The sequence below is a fragment of the Equus caballus genome, chromosome 4, assembly GCF_041296265.1.
Source record: "Equus caballus isolate H_3958 breed thoroughbred chromosome 4, TB-T2T, whole genome shotgun sequence".
NCBI lineage: Eukaryota > Metazoa > Chordata > Mammalia > Perissodactyla > Equidae > Equus > Equus caballus.
The window spans coordinates 31,653,182-31,670,770 of NC_091687.1; the positions used below are offsets into that span (position 1 = coordinate 31,653,182).

The 17,589-nt window shown below is 33.5% G+C and overlaps 1 protein-coding gene across 14 annotated transcripts in view; it reads right to left on the reverse strand.

Annotated features, from left to right (window-relative positions):
* Positions 1-17,589, reverse strand: part of PCLO (piccolo presynaptic cytomatrix protein) — a 386,717-nt gene that overhangs the window by 90,099 nt on the left and 279,029 nt on the right. For 10 of the 14 annotated variants that reach the window (XR_011437783.1, XR_011437782.1, XR_011437787.1 and 7 more), the window contains 4 exons: positions 13,261-13,369; positions 12,654-12,721; positions 11,195-11,409; positions 3,039-3,089 (listed from right to left, as the gene is read on the reverse strand). Coding sequence is in view for 6 of the 14 variants with exons in the window: in XM_070264476.1 (XP_070120577.1) it covers positions 3,039-3,089; positions 11,195-11,409; positions 12,654-12,721; positions 13,261-13,369 (443 nt within the window). In the remaining 8 variants the exon portion in view is untranslated. The remainder of the gene's footprint in view (positions 1-3,038; positions 3,090-11,194; positions 11,410-12,653; positions 12,722-13,260; positions 13,370-17,589) is intronic. The other 4 variants (XR_011437785.1, XR_011437786.1, XR_011437781.1 and 1 more) reach the window with 1 other exon arrangement.

Below are 17,589 nucleotides of genomic sequence, written 5' to 3' on the forward strand. Positions count from 1 at the left end.
AGCTCCCAGGCACATGTTAATCACCAGCAAATGCGCTGTTCATTCTTTCCATGGTGAAAGTCCTGGCCTGTCTAAAATTCATTTATAAGGAAAATCATACAGTGCATGCTAGTTGCATTTTTAAACTAAATTTCCACTCTTAGGAAAATAGTAAATGTTGTTAATGTTCATGAATATGATTACCAGGATTTTGAAAATAAATGAACTAATTGATAAATTTATTAGAAAATGTCATTTGCACTTCATCAAATAATTAACAGTGGGTGAAATCATTATTTAAAGATAAAGTTGTCAGTACTGAAATAAAAGAATATTTAAGAATGTGTAGATTTTATCTCTTCCTATATTATATTATCTGATGTTAAAATCATAGCTTTTCTTTCTGTGCCTGGTTTTCTAAGAGAGAGAGATTAGGATAATGAAATCCCGCTCTTTAATCTTAGAAGCTGAAGAGGAAAGAAGAGGCATTGCCTCATAGATATTTAACGGCCATTGCACAATTGTCATTGAATAGGAAAATATTTACAGTTCAAATAAATATTTAAGAAGCCTGCATAATTGAGTTAACTAATTTTTCTCCTGCAAAATTGAAAGATTCTTTTTGTATTATTAGAATAAGCCTTAATTCTGCTTGATGCTGTTTTTGTTTATCAAATAACAGAAAGGAAAGGATCTATATTTCAAAGGGGAAAATTCATACATAAAAATACTAGCAAATTTTTTATAATTATACAAAACAGATATGCTATATTTATGTTGAAAATGGCATAATTCAGATGAGTCAAATTTCATAAAAATTTGATAATTACAATAATTCCTAACTTTAGCATAATTTTGATCTGCTTATGTTTTCTGGCAGAAGAGGAATCTTCAATCCCTTTTCTCCATACAGAAAAGCCCAGAGTCTCCCTGACCATCATGAAAGCAATGTGAAACATAAAACAAAGCGTCGCGAAAGAAGTGGAGGAGCTGGAAGTTTAGAACTGCAGTAACTGTGGGCTACGATGGGGTATTAAAATGTAGAATTATCCTGCAATTAATTTCACTGAGATTTAGAACAGCTTCCAAATATTTAAGGAGAAATTTTTCCCTATTTTCTCCTTTCTCTGCCAGTCTAAAAGTCCACTTTTAACTGATGAGGCACCGAAATCATTTCTTATTGAAAAGAAAATTTGCAGGCTACCCTAAGAGAATATTTTTCAAAATGTACTCTGCAGGGCCTTAGAGAATACTTAGAGTTGCTCAGAGGTTACTTCTGAGAGAGAATGAGATGCCCCCAGCATTCTCAACCAGAGCTACTCCAGTAGTGACAGATTTATTGTCTGGGTGTCTACATACATTTTCACTTAGAATAAGGTTTTGCTAAAAGAAAAATAACATGGAAATCATTGTCATAAGAAAATATCCCCTCCCTTCTCCCAAAAATCCTAAGACTCAAGAAGGAATATTGTTAGAGTAAATTTTCACTACAGGATTAAATATTACTACTCAAAGGAAAGGAAAATAAAATAAGAATAAACAAAAACAAAAACAAACCAAAAAGAAACACAGCAAATATTGGTCCATGGGCAAGAAGTTTAAAAAAAAATGGGAGAGAGAGAGAAAGAGATACTATGAATCAGAAAAATCCAGCATTTTCTTTGCTGCTTGTGAAATGAAGGAAGATGAGGTCTGGCTTTCAAGAAGTGGGAAATAGCAGTGAGACAGGAAGGTCTAGAATACATAGGTAATCGGGCTCCATCCTTCTGGATCCTTCTTAGTAAGGTGCCCATATTATGCACTTTTTCTCTATTTCTACTCTCATATTCCACTCTTGCTTTAATTAGCGTGTGCCTAGATAACCACTTAACCGATTTCTTTGTCTTTGTGTCTTCCCCTTTATAGTATTTTTTGTAGGCCACTGCTGTATGAATTTTTATTACATATTCCTTTCATTTAGGCTCTGCCTTTCTCCAAAATATTTACTGATCACCCTATTATGTAGCGGCTAACACCCCTCGGACTGTGTTCAAGGTTCTTTTTAATTCAGTCTCAACTTATCTCTACAGGAACATTTCACTGCGGCCAGAAGTCTTTCATGAAAATTTCCTCTAGAACATGTTGGAGACTTCCCAAAGGACAACAGAGGTTTGAACTAACTCGAGGATAAGCAGAGAGAAAGGAGGAGTGTGTTCCTGGAAGAAGAAATGGTGCAAGGAAATGTTCTGCTGCCGGAGACTAACGACATTAGGAGCTTAGCTGGCTGCAGTGAAATGTTCCTGTAGAGACAAGTCATGAAAATTTCCTCTAGAACTTGTTGGAGACACAGCTAAGACCTATTGTTCTCTTTCCTTTATCTGAAATTTACTATCTTTATTATTTTATATTGCATCGATTCTTTCTAAATGACATTTCTTATCTACCCTAAATTACTTTTTGGTATCATCTAAAGCACTGTTTTTCTAATATTTTTGACTATGACCCATAGTAAGAAATATATGTTATGATACAATACATAAATACAGAAACACATGCACACATAGAACTAAAAAAGATAGTGATTTATACCATTTTTTTTCTGTTTTCCTAGTCAAAATCCTCTAAAGTGACTTTATAAATTAAAAATTGGTTATGAGCCTCAGTATGAAAAACGGTGCTCTAGAAGAATTGTTCAGCAATTATTTAACAATTGTTGATAGGAGGAAGAAAAAAGGATAGCATTAGACTTATGAAACTCTTAAAGAGGAATCCTTAAATTTCCAGGAGAATCTGTCATGTTTGAAACATTTTCAACAAGTATAAAGTAACTGAGGGATAAAATGTATTGATACTGCTAAGGTATCAGGCAGACTTCAAAGTATAGAATTTCATAGATATAATTAGATTTCAAAACATATATTTGTATTCAATCACTATTCTATAAAATTGTTTCTTTTGTTACAGGTCTGTATGTGTTATACAACAGGAAAATTTCTAAGAGTGTTTATAATTTCAATGGACCAGTGAAAAAGACAGCCAAAAAGGATGGTATAATGATGATTTTTAAAACATTTTCATACCTGAATTTCCCCTGTAATTGGATGAGAGACAACCTTTGTTGCATCAGTAGGCTGCAAAAGTAAAAACATATATTACATTAATGGATAAACCCTTTATAGAATTTACCACTTCCACCTCCTTCTGAAACTAAATTCTAATTGGTTAGAATACATTGCCTGGAAAATATATTTCATCCATTTGTCTGCTTTAGAATATGGTGTCTACTTACACTTCTCAATACATGTTTAATTTTATAGATACATAAATCTATTTTTGATTTTGTTAAGCCTGTTCTGAAGCTATACTTTTATACCTGCAGGAATGTATTTTCAATTACTTAAGAAAACTAGCATGGTTGGTATAAAGTACTCAATTTAAGCATTTACAGGTTTTAAAGATCTATAGAAGATTGAAAAAGACATTGTTTTTATATAACGACTGCCTAGGAGCGCCGATAAAAGTCTACCCTTGTACTACTTTGTAGGTGCTCAGCCTCTCCCTGCTCCCTTCGAGAGTGAAGCACCTAAGCAATTGCTTTCTAATATTTCACACTCCTTAGTTAGAATTCTATCCCATTCTATATAAGTTCTCATTTCCTTCATAAGTCCCTTTTGTCAGTAAAGCCTTAAAAAGAGTTAGGAACGTGATCTGGTAGACTGATTCATATTGCTGAATAAATGACTGACTGTTGACCTGTTACATTTCAATGTATTATTTGTACAAAAGAGAGATGATGTCCCTGACCCCAGAGCTATAACAGAATTTCAGGCAAAGTGGCATTAATATAGGGAGATATTTCCTAAAATGGAGGCCAGCTTGCTCCCCTACAAATAAGGCCCTGTCTCCCTACATGTACATAATATTGGCCTTGTTTTAATAACTGGAAAGAAAAGATCCATAATATTTAGATGGATATCCTTGCTCTGCTACCTGTTCCTTTATATTTTTATCCCAGAAATGAGAGCTATCAAAGGAAGACCGCTATATTCCAGATCTTGTTCTGTGCAATAACTTAGGAATAAAAATAATGTAATCATTGGTAAAGTTATGAGATAGGGGTTAAATTTTTTAAGCTATATATCCTTTATTTGTTCAGCTCATTTATAAGAATGGCCATTTATTAATACTTAAAATGTGCTCTGTTTGCAAAGGACAAACTATTGGGTATTGAACAATTATATTTACTTAATAATTATTTTACTATTTAAATTTCAAGAAAAGCAAACTGAATTTAGAAAAAGAAGTTCCTGAAACCAGATATCCTTGCATCTCAATGAGGAAAGATAAAGAATAATTGAGATAAAAAGTCAAAAAGAAGACAGAAAGAAAAGCAGAGTGAATATTGGAAACATTTTGTTTTCATTTCTTTTTGACAGTTGTAGCTCATTTGACATATGATCATGCAAACATAACTAGATTTAACAAAGAGAACAAACTTATGGATCATTTTTTTTTATTAAGGTTATGTTGTTAACAACCTTGTGAAATTACAGTTGTACATCATTATTAGTCATGTTGTAGGTACACCACTTCACCCCTAGTGACCTCCTCCCACCCCCCTTTCCCATGGTAACCACCGATCAGTTCTCTTTCTCCATATGTTAACTACCACCTATGAGTGGAGTCATACAGAGTACGACTTTCTCTGTCTGGCTTATTTCACTCAACACAATACCCACAAGGTCTATCCATGTTGTTGTGAATGGGACGACTTTGTCCTTTTTTATGGCCGAGTAGTATTCCATTGTATATATATACCACATCTTCTTTATCCAATCATCAGTTGCTGGGCACTTAGGTTGGTTCCATGACTTGGCTATTGTGAATAATGCTGCGATGAACATAGGGGTGCATGGGACTTTTGGAATTGCTGATTTCAGGTTCTTAGGATAGATACCCAGTAGTGGGATGGCTGGGTCATAAGGTATTTCTATTCTTAACTTTTTGAGGAATCTCCATACTGTTTTCCATAGTGGCTGCACCAGTTTGCATTCCCACCAACAGTGTATGAGGGTTCCCTTTTCTCCACAGCCTCTCCAACATTTGTCACTCTTGGTTTTGGATATTTTTGCCATTCTAACAGGTGTAAGGTGATATCTTAGTATAGTTTTGATTTGCATTTCCCTGATGATTAGTGATGATGAGCATCTTTTCATGTGTCTATTGGCTATCCCTATATCTTCTTTGGAGAAATGTCTGTTCATGTCCCCTGCCCATTTTGTAATTGGGTTGTTTTATTTTTTATTGTTGGGTTGTGTGAGTTCTTTGTATCTTATGGAGATTAACCCTTTGTCGGATAAATAACTTGTAAATATTTTTTCCCAATTACTGGGCTGTTTTTTTGTTTCAATCCTGTTTTCCCTTGCCTTGAAGAAGCTCTTTAGTCTGATGAAGTCCCATTTGTTTATACTATCTATTGTTTCCCTCATGTGAGGGGTTATGGTGTCCAAAAAGATTCTTTTGAAGCTGATGTCAAAGAGTGTCCTCCGGATATTCTCTTCTAGAAGACTTATTGCTTCAGGCCTAATCTTTAGATCTTTGATTATGGATCATTTTTAATTGTTCTGGAGTGTGGCAGTGAACTCATAAGAGCACAGAGGGATATTTTCAATTATAGAAGGAAAAGGAGCAATATCTGTTGGACCCCAGGCAAACTACCAGCTCTAGGTAGTTACATTTCAAGATTAGAGCCAACTACTTTCCTTTCAATGATGTCATATCTTTGTGAGGCTGGTTTTTGATGACTGCAGTGATAAAAAATGTACTGCAAGAAAATCAGTAATACCAGCGTGGAACGGGAAACGAGTGTTAGTGCCCAATCTGATTGCATGCCTTGAGGAGTTGTGCAACACCTAGCAGGTACACATATCCCATTGACATGTAATTTTAGTTGCTGACAATGAAGCAAATACATTTTATGTGTACTATTTTTTCCAGTGGTTAGTAAGATGTTCGGACATAAATAGTAATTAAATTGTTTGTACCTAACTACTTAACAAATAAAACTCTTCAGGTATTTCTTTGAGCATAAGTGTGCCATGAAAAAATTACTGAGACATTAAGGGTGCCATGACCAGCAAAGTTTGGGAAACCAAGGACCGATTTCATAAGAACATTTAAAACTAATAAGCACTTTAGTTAAATTATTTATTTACACCAAGACTTGGAAGAAATTATTTAGACTTTAAAGATAAAAATGAAGAAAGTTTGGCTAGAATTTCAGAGACAAAACAACTTGAAGGAGTAAACTAAAAATCTGGAAGACAAAAATTCATATTGGATTAGTTTAAGCAAAATAATTCAAAATAGTCTTACATATGTAACTTATACAATTTAAAAATGTATTTAAATAATTTAGATTCATATTTTACCAGTATTTACTCAGAAGCAATCATTTAGAGTATTATTAATAGATTAATAATTACTTATGAATAATCATTTATAATGTTTAATAGATGGTGTTCTAAATATCTAAATGAATAATTATGCTAACTCTGATTTAAATATTTTAGTTTTAATACATTGTTACATTAATGTTTTGTAATTTAATATTTAATTAGTCTCACACTTAAGGAAAACACAAAGTAGTTAAAACCATAATTCTCTAAATTATCCAAAGAATATATGATATATTTGGACATATTATATTACCTGACTCAGTGATATATAAGCTTCAGACCATCACTTGATGTTTCTATAATCTCTCAATATAAATTTTTTAACATTGTAGGATTTGGAGAACAAATAAAAGAAAGTATTGCCTTTTATGCATACTACATGTTGATGAGTCAAGAAATACATTAAATCTATTTATTCAGTCATTCATTCAGCAAAAATATTTCGAGAAACTCTGTGCTAACTGAATGTTGAAGATAAAACCCTCAAACGATGAATAGGTAGTGGTCCCTTTCTTCAAGAGTGTTAGCATTTAGTGACTATACATTTCAATTAGTAATTGACATACGATATTATACACATGTACATCTGAAAAATAATCAGATTCGGTTATTGTTATTACTACTAATAAGAATTAAGTAATCTCTATACCATCACTGTCCAGTAGAATATGTGAGCCAGACAGGTAATTTTAAATATTCTAGTAGTCACATTAAAAATGTAAAAATTAGGGGCTGGCCTGGTTAAGCAGTTAAGTTTTCATGCTCTGCTTCAGTGGCCTGGGATTCGCCAGTTTGGATCCTGGGCGTGGACCTAAGCACCACTCATCAAGCCGTACTGTGGCAGGCGTCCCAGATACAAAGTAGAGGAAAATGAGCATGGATGTTAGCTTAGGGCCAATCTTCCTCAGCAAAAAGAGGAGGATTGGCAGCGGATGTTAGCTCAGGGCTAATATTGCTTCCCCCACCAAAAAAGGTAAAAATTATCTGGTGAAATTAATTTTTTATTTAAAGATTTTTATTTATTTATTTATTTATTTATTTTTATTTTTCCTTCTTCTCCCCAAAGCCCCCCAGTACATAGCTGTATATTTTAGTTTGGGTTCTTCTAGGTGTGGCATGTGGGACGCTGCCTCAGCATGGCTTGATGAGTCGTGTTAGGTCTGTGCCCAGGATCTGAACCAGCAAAACCCTGGGCCACCGAAGCACAGCATGTGAACGTAACCACTGGGCTATGGGGCTGGCCCCTCGTGAAATTAATTTTTAATAATATATTTTATTTAACCCAATTTGTTCAAATATTATCATTTCACCATGAAATCAATATAAAAATTGTAATGAGATATTTTACATTCTTTTTTCATACTAGGTCTTCAAATTTCACATGTAATTCACACATACATCATATCTCAATTAAGACTGCCACATTTCAAGTGCAACTTTATAACTTTTTATTACAGCAAAAATGCTGTGAAAACTACATAAGCCACATTCTTGGCATAGAAAAGAATTATTACGTATCATAAAACCTGTCAGTATCATTTACTTGATATATGTACCATAATACCTGTTTCTTCTTCTAATCATTGCCAAAAAAGTTAACACATGATAAAAAAAAAATCAAATTTTGTATATGACAATATTACACAGACTCACAAGTACCCACTGATGTTTTAGTTCACAGTATTTATTTGTTGTTACTGTTCTGTGCAAGCCACTCTACTATGTACTTAGGGGGCAATAGAGAAAATAAGAACTGGCTCTTGGTTCTTAAGGAGCTTGAAGCCCAGTTGGGAGAATAAAACAAGCAAACTGGTAACTACAATCAAGACATCAACAGTCTTAAGAGACACAAAGCAGCTGGCACTTAGGAGGAAGGGATGAAGGAAGGATAACTTTTGACTTTAGGGAAGGATTAGAATATGGAAAGACTTCAGGGAAGAAGGTTTCCTGTTATTCTTATTTCATCTTTCCTTAAGGATTTTCACTGGCTCTTCATTTTCTGCAGATGGTAGTGTAAAAGCCAGGCATGGCATATAATGTCCTCCAATTTACAACTATCCAGGCTTCTCCTTTATTTCCTATGCTTATATATTTTGTATACCTATGTTCTAGGCATGGAAATTTTTGTTTCTGAAATTTTTTTCATGCTGCACTCTCTGCTTGGAATGTTGGTCCCTTTTTTGCCTCTACCAAAATCAGTTTGTGAGCTAAACACCAGTTTCCTAACCCTACTCTTTTGGGTGCCCTCACTCTATGTCTTAATGACTTCCAACATTATACCTTCATTGAATTTGTTTACATACCATTCTTCATCTTTAATTAGGTCAGCACTAGTCAAACTTCAAGAGGCATCGTACACAATCAGAGAACTTATTAAAACCCAAATTGCTGGCCCCATCCTGGTGTTTCTGGTTCAGAAGGCCAAGAGTGGGGTCAATAATTTGCATTTTTAACCAGTTCCCAGAAGATGCTCATGCTGTTGGACTGGAAGCATGCTTTAGAATCACTGGTCTACCTGGTATGCAGGGAAGAAATTTTATCCATCTTGGCATCTTGGCTACCAAGTATGACCCTTGACATTAAGGTGGCATCCAAAAATGTCTGGGAAAGTAGGAATGAGTTGGAAACCCTAATAAGTAGAGTACTTACTAGCAAGGCTACTTGTAAAGATCTGACAACATTATGCTTACTGTGATAATCTCTCAAGGAAAACCTTTGATCAGGCCCTTTTAGAATGAGCAGGATAAGGTCATAGGCAGAGGTGGTGCAGCAGACATTCCAAGTAGCAGGAATATCTTTTAAACAGGATAATGACCCAATCAGATCATTGTGCCACAGATTAGATAGTTGGAGGGCAGTTTAAGAAGAAAAAGGAGAGATTGGTGAGTGGAGTTACCAGTAGTGAGTACAATAACGTTGGCCAAAAAATAATGCTTTGCTAAAGGAAATGGCAAGTTCGGAGAAAACAGAAAATTACCAGAGAATTATTAGAAAATTAGAACTCGCAGGATTAAGATTCAGTGACTGATTAGGCAATGTGAGTGAAGAGGAAAGAAGAGGCAATGGTATTCTCTCCTAAGTTTATGCTTAATTTCTTGGGAGGATGGTGATGTCAATTGCTGAAATAATAAATATCAGGATGATAGATTTGTAGAACTATAATGTGCTTGGTTTGGAAACTTTGCTAGCAGACCTGTCACGTATTTAGGTCTCCTAGGTGGAGATGTTGAGAAAGGAACTAGAAATATTAGTTTGTAATTCAAGAGATAGGTCTCAGCCAAAAATAAAATTGGAAATAGTAAGCATACTAATGATGTTTGAAGGCACATAGTGGCTGAGATTAACTAAAAAGAGAGATTAAGAATGAAATAAAAGGAAACTCAGAACCTGCATTTTATAGCTAATATGAGAAACATCTCTAAAATCCAAAATCTTTTAGTTTTGTATTTCAGGTTAAGGACTCTTGGATTTATTTCGTGCCCCACCCTTTATCATAGTACCTAACAAGCAGTGGTTAAACAACTAGTGAATATAGGAAAAATGTAAGAACATGAAAAAAATAAACAATATTACGGGAGATAGTAATTGCCAAATTTAAGACGAAATTGTCTTCAAATGCTTTCAAATTATATTTATATAACATGAAAACATCTAAAAAACAGAAAACAGTATTAATTATGTTGTATTTTAGTTGACTAATATACAAATTATTTAAAAATAATTATTAAAACAGAGTGTCCATGAGATAATTCTTCAAAATTAACACATACTTGCATGTGGTAAAATATAGCTGTGTAAAAATTTATTGTGAAATTTAGTGTAACTATCCTCGAAATTATTCTTAGTGAAGCTTTGCTATATTTATTTTGGAACAAGTCATTTTATGATGCAGTGATCAAAATCATCCTACATTTGTTGTTTGCTTCTGAATAAAAGGGATTTTTGGTGACATCTGCTATGTTTTTATACTAAGGAAAACACATTTTGTTTTCTGAAGTCCACTTTACTCATGGATAGCCTATCCCTCCTGTATGTCTCAACACATAAAGAAAAACCTTTATTCACATTAAACAAAAGAATACTTTTTCCAATGTATTTATCAACCATGAGGAGAGTTTCTCTATTAAGAATCAAATCTATGAGAGAAATATTACACATTGTCTCTATTTTCATCTGCTCTTATTAGGTTAAAAATTAATTCTATGTTCTCTTTTAATTCCTCAGCAACTTTGAAATAATACTTTTGGAAACATTTGTTTCAAATGAAGATTTGCTTCAAGAAAAATTTATTAGTATGGAATTAGGGATAAAATTCAAAATGGCAAGAATGTTATTGTTTTTCTTTGTTTCTTATTGTCCTAAATTCTCCTTATCTTTGTGTCTTTTTACTTTTTATTTAAGTTGGAAAATCTAATTTAATATATATCTCATGTTTCCAAAAAGATGCAAAACTAATATTCAATACACAAAAGAGGCTCAGATTTATGCAACAACAGCAAAGAAAAAGAAGCAGGAGATATGAAGCATCAAACAATTTTTCAAGTTCTTCATAATAATAACTACTAAAATATTTTAAGAAATGTAGAAACACATCATCATGGTACATCTTGACCCGTTACATACTTGGAAATGGAAAAATGTTTTTGTTTCAATAGATCATTAGGAAACGAGAAACCACAAAAAAAAACCCTTAGAAAATGATACTGTATTTCCTATCTCCTAGACTGAATAAGGAGCTAGAAAATAAGTAACTAGAGGTCACATTGAACGCTTCTCACCTTGCTGCTGCCATGTTTCTTTTTGCTCACTGAAGGTGACCCTGGTTGCCCAGGGCTGGGAACGGAACTGGATCCTGCTGATGTAGGACCTGAATGAACGTGAGATCCTTTTTCAACGACGGAAGACAGAACGAGTGGTGACTGTTGTAGTGAAACCTTCTGGAGCTCTGCTGCCAACTGCTTAGGATCAACCCCTGGGGATTTCGCTTTATCCACTATAACAAAATGAAATGGCTTTACATATTTCCCAGCTTAATAGGTACTTAATACAATGGGACTTATTTGAGATCTAGATGACAAAGTCAAAATATTACTTATAAAACAGGCTAAATTTTTTAAAATAAACAAACACAATTGTACCTTTATGTATCTTTATCTAAAGTCTAGAAGGCTCAGAGAAGAGTGAAAGACTGCTGAATTACAGAGGGAAATTGAGGTTCCCATTGCATCTTAGGAAAAATGTTTTTAATGTTTTATATACAGAACTGTATGTATGAATGATAAAATATTCTATTTTATTCACAGGGACTTAACTTGTATGATTGGCTATTTTTCCCTCTCTAAATCTTACATGTCCCTTTCTCTAAGGGGGAAACTTCAAAGAGTACGTTTACATTTATAGTTGTATGAAAATTCTACAGGCCTTGGTCTGTTCTGTTTGGTGTAGTAACCCAGACTCAGTGCTGGCCTGTAACATAGGAAGTGCTAAATAAATATGTGTTAAACAAAGGAATGAGTGATATTTTTAATCTTATAATTGATCTAAATTTGTAGACTATATTTGTTATCTAACAAAGAGTTAAATATATTTCATTGTATATTATGAAATTACATGTTGATTTTTATTTATTATAAAAAGGCAATCAAAAGGTTCAGGAATAAGTGTTTCAAACCCAGTTATGATAAAAAGAATCAAGTATTATCTAAGAACTATATAAACCAAAAACAAATGGCTCCTTGGATTACTGTGATGGAATGAATTTAATTTTAAAGAATTAAAAATGTGAACTGACACAGAATGAACTTCATATGAATTTCTTTAATGGGTCTATCATGCAAATATGTTTCCCTAGAATTCTAAAAATGTAGCAACAGTGCTTTTTTTAGCTGAAGAAGATTAGTCCTGAGCTAACATCTGTGTCAGTCTTCCTCCACTTTACATGTGGGTCGCTGCCATAGCATGGCTGAGGAGTGGTGTAGGTCTGCGCCCGGGATCTGCACCTGCAAACCTGGGTCGCCAAAGTGAAGTGTGCCAAACTTAACCACTAGACCAAGGGGTTGGGCCCTACAATGCTTTTGATGTTGTTTTCAAATACATAAATATGTGAACATCTATGTATCTATGACTTTATTTTTGCCTGTATTGTTGTTTATGTCTATCTTCATCTGCGGCTCCATCTGCCTCTACAACCACCTGTACTTCTTTACCTGCAGTTGAAAGCAGATTGCTTTCACCTACCGGCTTTTGGTGCTTCATGAAGTTCCAGGTGCTGGGGATTTTCAGAATCTGATAGCATATTGAGGTCCCTAAAAATTAAAACAAAAAAATTGAGAAAGAAATTGAGGAAGCCTGAGACAAAAGGCCCGTTTTTTCCAACTACCCTGAATATTTTTTTTCAGTAGGAAAATGATAAGTGGTTAATGATAGAAAGCAATTTCAAAGCATGCTCACCCTTCTAACCAAATATATACTTGCAGTGCTGTTAAAAGTCAGCTGATAAAAATGATCATTTAAGGTGAAATCTTTATGGATTAAATGTAAGTTCATTTGAAACACTATACACATCCATGAAATCTAAACGGGTTTAGGCTTTCATCTAAATGAAGCATGTTTCAATAAAACATGAAAGGGGAGAGCTATTGACACAATCAGAAACAAAATTAGCTGAATTCTTTCTATGCTTTAAACTTAGATTCTGAACAAGAAATCTATAAAACTTGTATTCACTTTATTGTCTAATTACAGAAAATTTTGCTGACTGGCAAAGGTTCCACCTTAACACTTTTAAATTAAAAGAGCCATGAATAGCCAAAAAATGGAAACAAAAAGATGGGGAAAAACTCACAGTCTTACACATATCTCTGCTTCCCCACTTTGCTGACTAATGATACTCTGCACTTCTTCATATGTTTTAGAAGTTAAAGGAATTCCATTCCATTCCAATACTTGCATCCCTGAAAAGACAAATTCAATTATAAAATAAAACATGTGTGCTATTTCTAGTCTGGGTCCACAGGGCATAGAAGACATTGCTTTGCATTTAAAAACCAACTCAGCACACCGTGTCAAAGAACACCAGTTCAAAGTTCTCTGGAGCATTCATACCAAAACTATACGTAACTTGATCGCATCAACTTACCTGAACACACAAAATATATCTAATACAACATGCAAATTGTTGCTTTTGAAAATCTATTAAACATTATCAAACACATGCATTCTGTTCATACTGCTATAAAGAAAACGTTATTGAATATATATTCCTTAGACCAATTTTGTGTAGAAAAAAATAATAATTACAACCACCAACATAATTTTTCCATGGGGACAAGCAACTAGAAGAGTGTAAACTTCCATGTTCTATTGAGGAATGGGAGTAGTAGAAAAAAGTCATTAGGATTTTGCTGTGAAGCTCCCCTTAAGAAATTGTTAGAGCTTGAACTTTGCTCAGATAAAACAGATTTCTACTTTGTTTCTTTTTCTTCACTGCATGGAAGACATTACTGAATGGAAGAAGCAGGAATGTCACAGGGAGGGCAGCTTCATGGGCAGGTGGCCTGCAGTAGCTCAGAAGGTCCCCATGCTTGGTTTAATGCTTTGCTGTTATCTTAAAATTCAAAATAATATTTGAACAAAGAGCCCTACATTTTCATTTTGCACTGGGTCCTGTAAATTGTATTGCTGGATTGGTTACAGGGCATTTCATGCTTCTTCTCCATCTAGAAAGATAATTTTCATATAAAAAAAGCAGTTATAATTAATATTTCCACATTTTACATTTAGTTTCTTTTGTCCATTTTATATGAGCTGTCAAAATAATTTAGGGGTGCATATTTGGCAGGAATCACATAGTTCTAATATGTGGCTATGTGAGCTGAATATAAATTAGATACAACTATCCAAAGTTATAGTGCCCAAATATTTGTGAATGCTACCAGCTTTACCCAAAAAAAAAAAAATCTGTATGCCATAACTAAAGCTATAATTTAAATAAAAAGAAATGTCTGTTGAACAATTAGATGTTCAATGAGCTTCACAGATCCCCATGTGAAATTCCCTATTGCTCACCATTGGCCCTGTGGGAAGTTCTAAAATGGCATGACTGAGTCTTTAAAAGTTTTAATGATTTTTTAATACACATTGGAAAGCATATTTCCAGTTGCAAACAAGTAAGGGAAATGCTTTTATTACAGTGAAATGGCAAAAAGAAGTCCATAAAAATGCCCACAATAACACAAACACGAATGACTTTTCTATAACTTACTCCAAGAAAACTTTATCTTCAGATGGGCCTTAGGTTTATTTCAACAATCCCAGGCTGTTGTACACATAAAATGAGAAAATTACATAAAAGACAGTGATAATACCACTAAAGGAAAATTTATCACACTGAAAGAGGAAAAGCACACTGAAAAACACACTTTTCTTTAGTCAGGAGAAAGAGTACATTTATGAACGGATGATTTTGAATTGAAACAAATTAATGGTGTTATAGTTCAGAAATTGCATTGTCACTTTTCTGCAGAAGCATATTTTATGAAAAGAAATAGCTGCATAATCTTCATGCTTTTTCTTTTGAATTTACCTGCTCATTTTTTACATCTCAAAATAAAGGGGCAAATTTACAAAACATAATTATCCAGTGAAACGAAAAATGCTTCTAGTCATAAAAAAGTGAAAATCATTTAGAATAATTAATAAAATTGCTGAAAAAAATTTACAGATAGCTAGGGTCTTGCCTGGATAGAGACCTGAGACCATGAAATACATGATCTGCTCTGTCCCATAGTATACCAGCTGAATTTCTTTTCCACTCCCTCAGTTTCCCACCAGAGTTGGTGCAGTATTGCTGTTCAAAATTTTTTGCTAGTTCTTTTATCTGGACTTGGTTTCAACAGTGACTATCAGACACTACAGGGAATGTGACTACTTAAAATAGTCATGTAATAACACCTCCCCTTTCCATTGCCTCTCCAACTTCCTACAGACCCGACAAGAACCATACTAAAATAACCAAGTGAATATACAAACCACTCCTTATTAATTCATAAGATGATTTTAGTAGTTGTGAGAATTAAGTATGACGTGATTTCAAATATGATACTTTTGAAACATATTTAATTATAAAGTCCTATAAACTATTTTAAAATTCACGCAAAAATTTGTTGAAAATGATCATACTGCATGAAAGTTCACTGAAGTAGTATTTTATCATTTAAGATTTGAATATAGGTCTATTCAGTTAAGATAACTTTTTACTCTGATTTTGTTTTAGAAATAATTCCTGGAAGATGGTGTACACATTAATGGTTATACTTATTATTTAGCATTATTAGAAAACACTTACATTTTCTTTATATTTAAATTATATCAACATTCACAATAATTGTTCAAGTTTGAGACTGTATAGATGATACTTCAATATATCCCTAGAAAGTGCCTGTTCTAATAGCTTCTAATAGGAAAACTAAGATAATCCGAATTTTTGCTGAATGTGCAACAGTGATGACAGCATTTGCTACTCAAAATCTCATACGTAATAGGTTATTACAAAACAAAAAAGACAATAATCAGGTAATTTTTGAATTTTAAAAAATTTTGAAAATTAAAAAATTTGAATTTAAAAAAATTTTTGAATTTTAAAAAATGAACAAACATAAAACATCATCAATATGTGTTTTTATAACTTCTGGGATTACTTAATTTTGTATGCTCCTCAAACTAGCAAAAGTTATTCTTCCTTTTATAATACACAATTTCATGTATGTCCTTTCTTTGTCTATATTTAGTATTTACCATTAATTAAAAAACATCTTCTGGATTAAAATTATTAAGTTAACAGTTGAAATCTTATAGGTTACTGTATATCCAAACGTATATCACACAGAAGCTCATGAATTCTATTTATTTATTCCACAAATATTTTTTCAGCACCTAGAATGTGGCAGACACTACACAATTCATCACCTTTGAGCTGATCACCATCTTTGTGTCTAATATTTTATGCTGTTACAAAAATTAACAAAAATGATACTCTGCTAGGAATAAAATCTTGGCAATGAGCAAAATGAAGACAATAGAGAAGAAAATTCAAAAGTGTTATAAGTACATGAAGAAAAGCCCAGACTCATTAGTGATTAGAAAGTGCAAATTAAAGCAATAATGACATTTTACTTAACTCTCATCATATTGCAAAAAGTTGGAAAGTCAGAAAATACTATGTGTTGACCAAGATGTGGAATTAGGGGATCTTGACTTCAGATGAGGTTATACTTGTTAGATAGTTGTTAACTTTATCCCCACTCTATGATGTGAGACTATTACGACTATGTCAGGATGAAAAATAAAACAACTGCTTGTTTACAATTTATAAACATGTAATTATTTTTATGAGAATGCAGATAGGTGCGACCACTCTGGAGGGCAATGCAGCAGAACATGATTACATTAAGCGCATGTACACTCTATGACTCAGAAATCTTCTTCTTGAGTATCTATGTGTGAGGAGGTGGTGGTATCAGGACAAATGGACAAGGAGTGTGTAGTAAATGCTCATGTGAATACATTCAGCAGAGGTTGCAGGAAATAGACCAGATCAGGTGTTAACACCAAAGGTGGATCCATCTTAAAATCATTTGCCAAGTAAACACAAGTGAGAAACAGGATCTGCTCTACAGTGCAATGACATTCCTGTACATTACAGTGATAGTCTTAGAAACTGACATTACGTATTATGTAAATAACAGATATCACCTAAATTATAATAGTTGCTCTTAGAGGGAAGAAGGAAATAGGAAAAGAAAATGAGATAAAAGAAAATGAATGATATTAATAAATGAATGAATAAACAACCAACCAAACAAAAAAACCACACACACACTGAGGAGGGGACCTTATATGAATCAGCGAGGCTGGAGTGCTATGAAATGAGAATCTGATGTGGCTGGGGTGAAAAACAAGACAAAACAAACAAATTTAACCAACAATATATATGCATATAAGAAATTATTTGTAAGTTATTGTTTTACACCTTTTATCCACTCATATTATTAACCATGACTATAGATTAATTTCCTAAGTTTGGATATCTGCTCGCAAGAATCCTTTATAAACTAGCAGCAGCTCAGCTGAACTGAGCCTCTGCCCTGGCTTTCCAAACAGCGAACAAACCCTG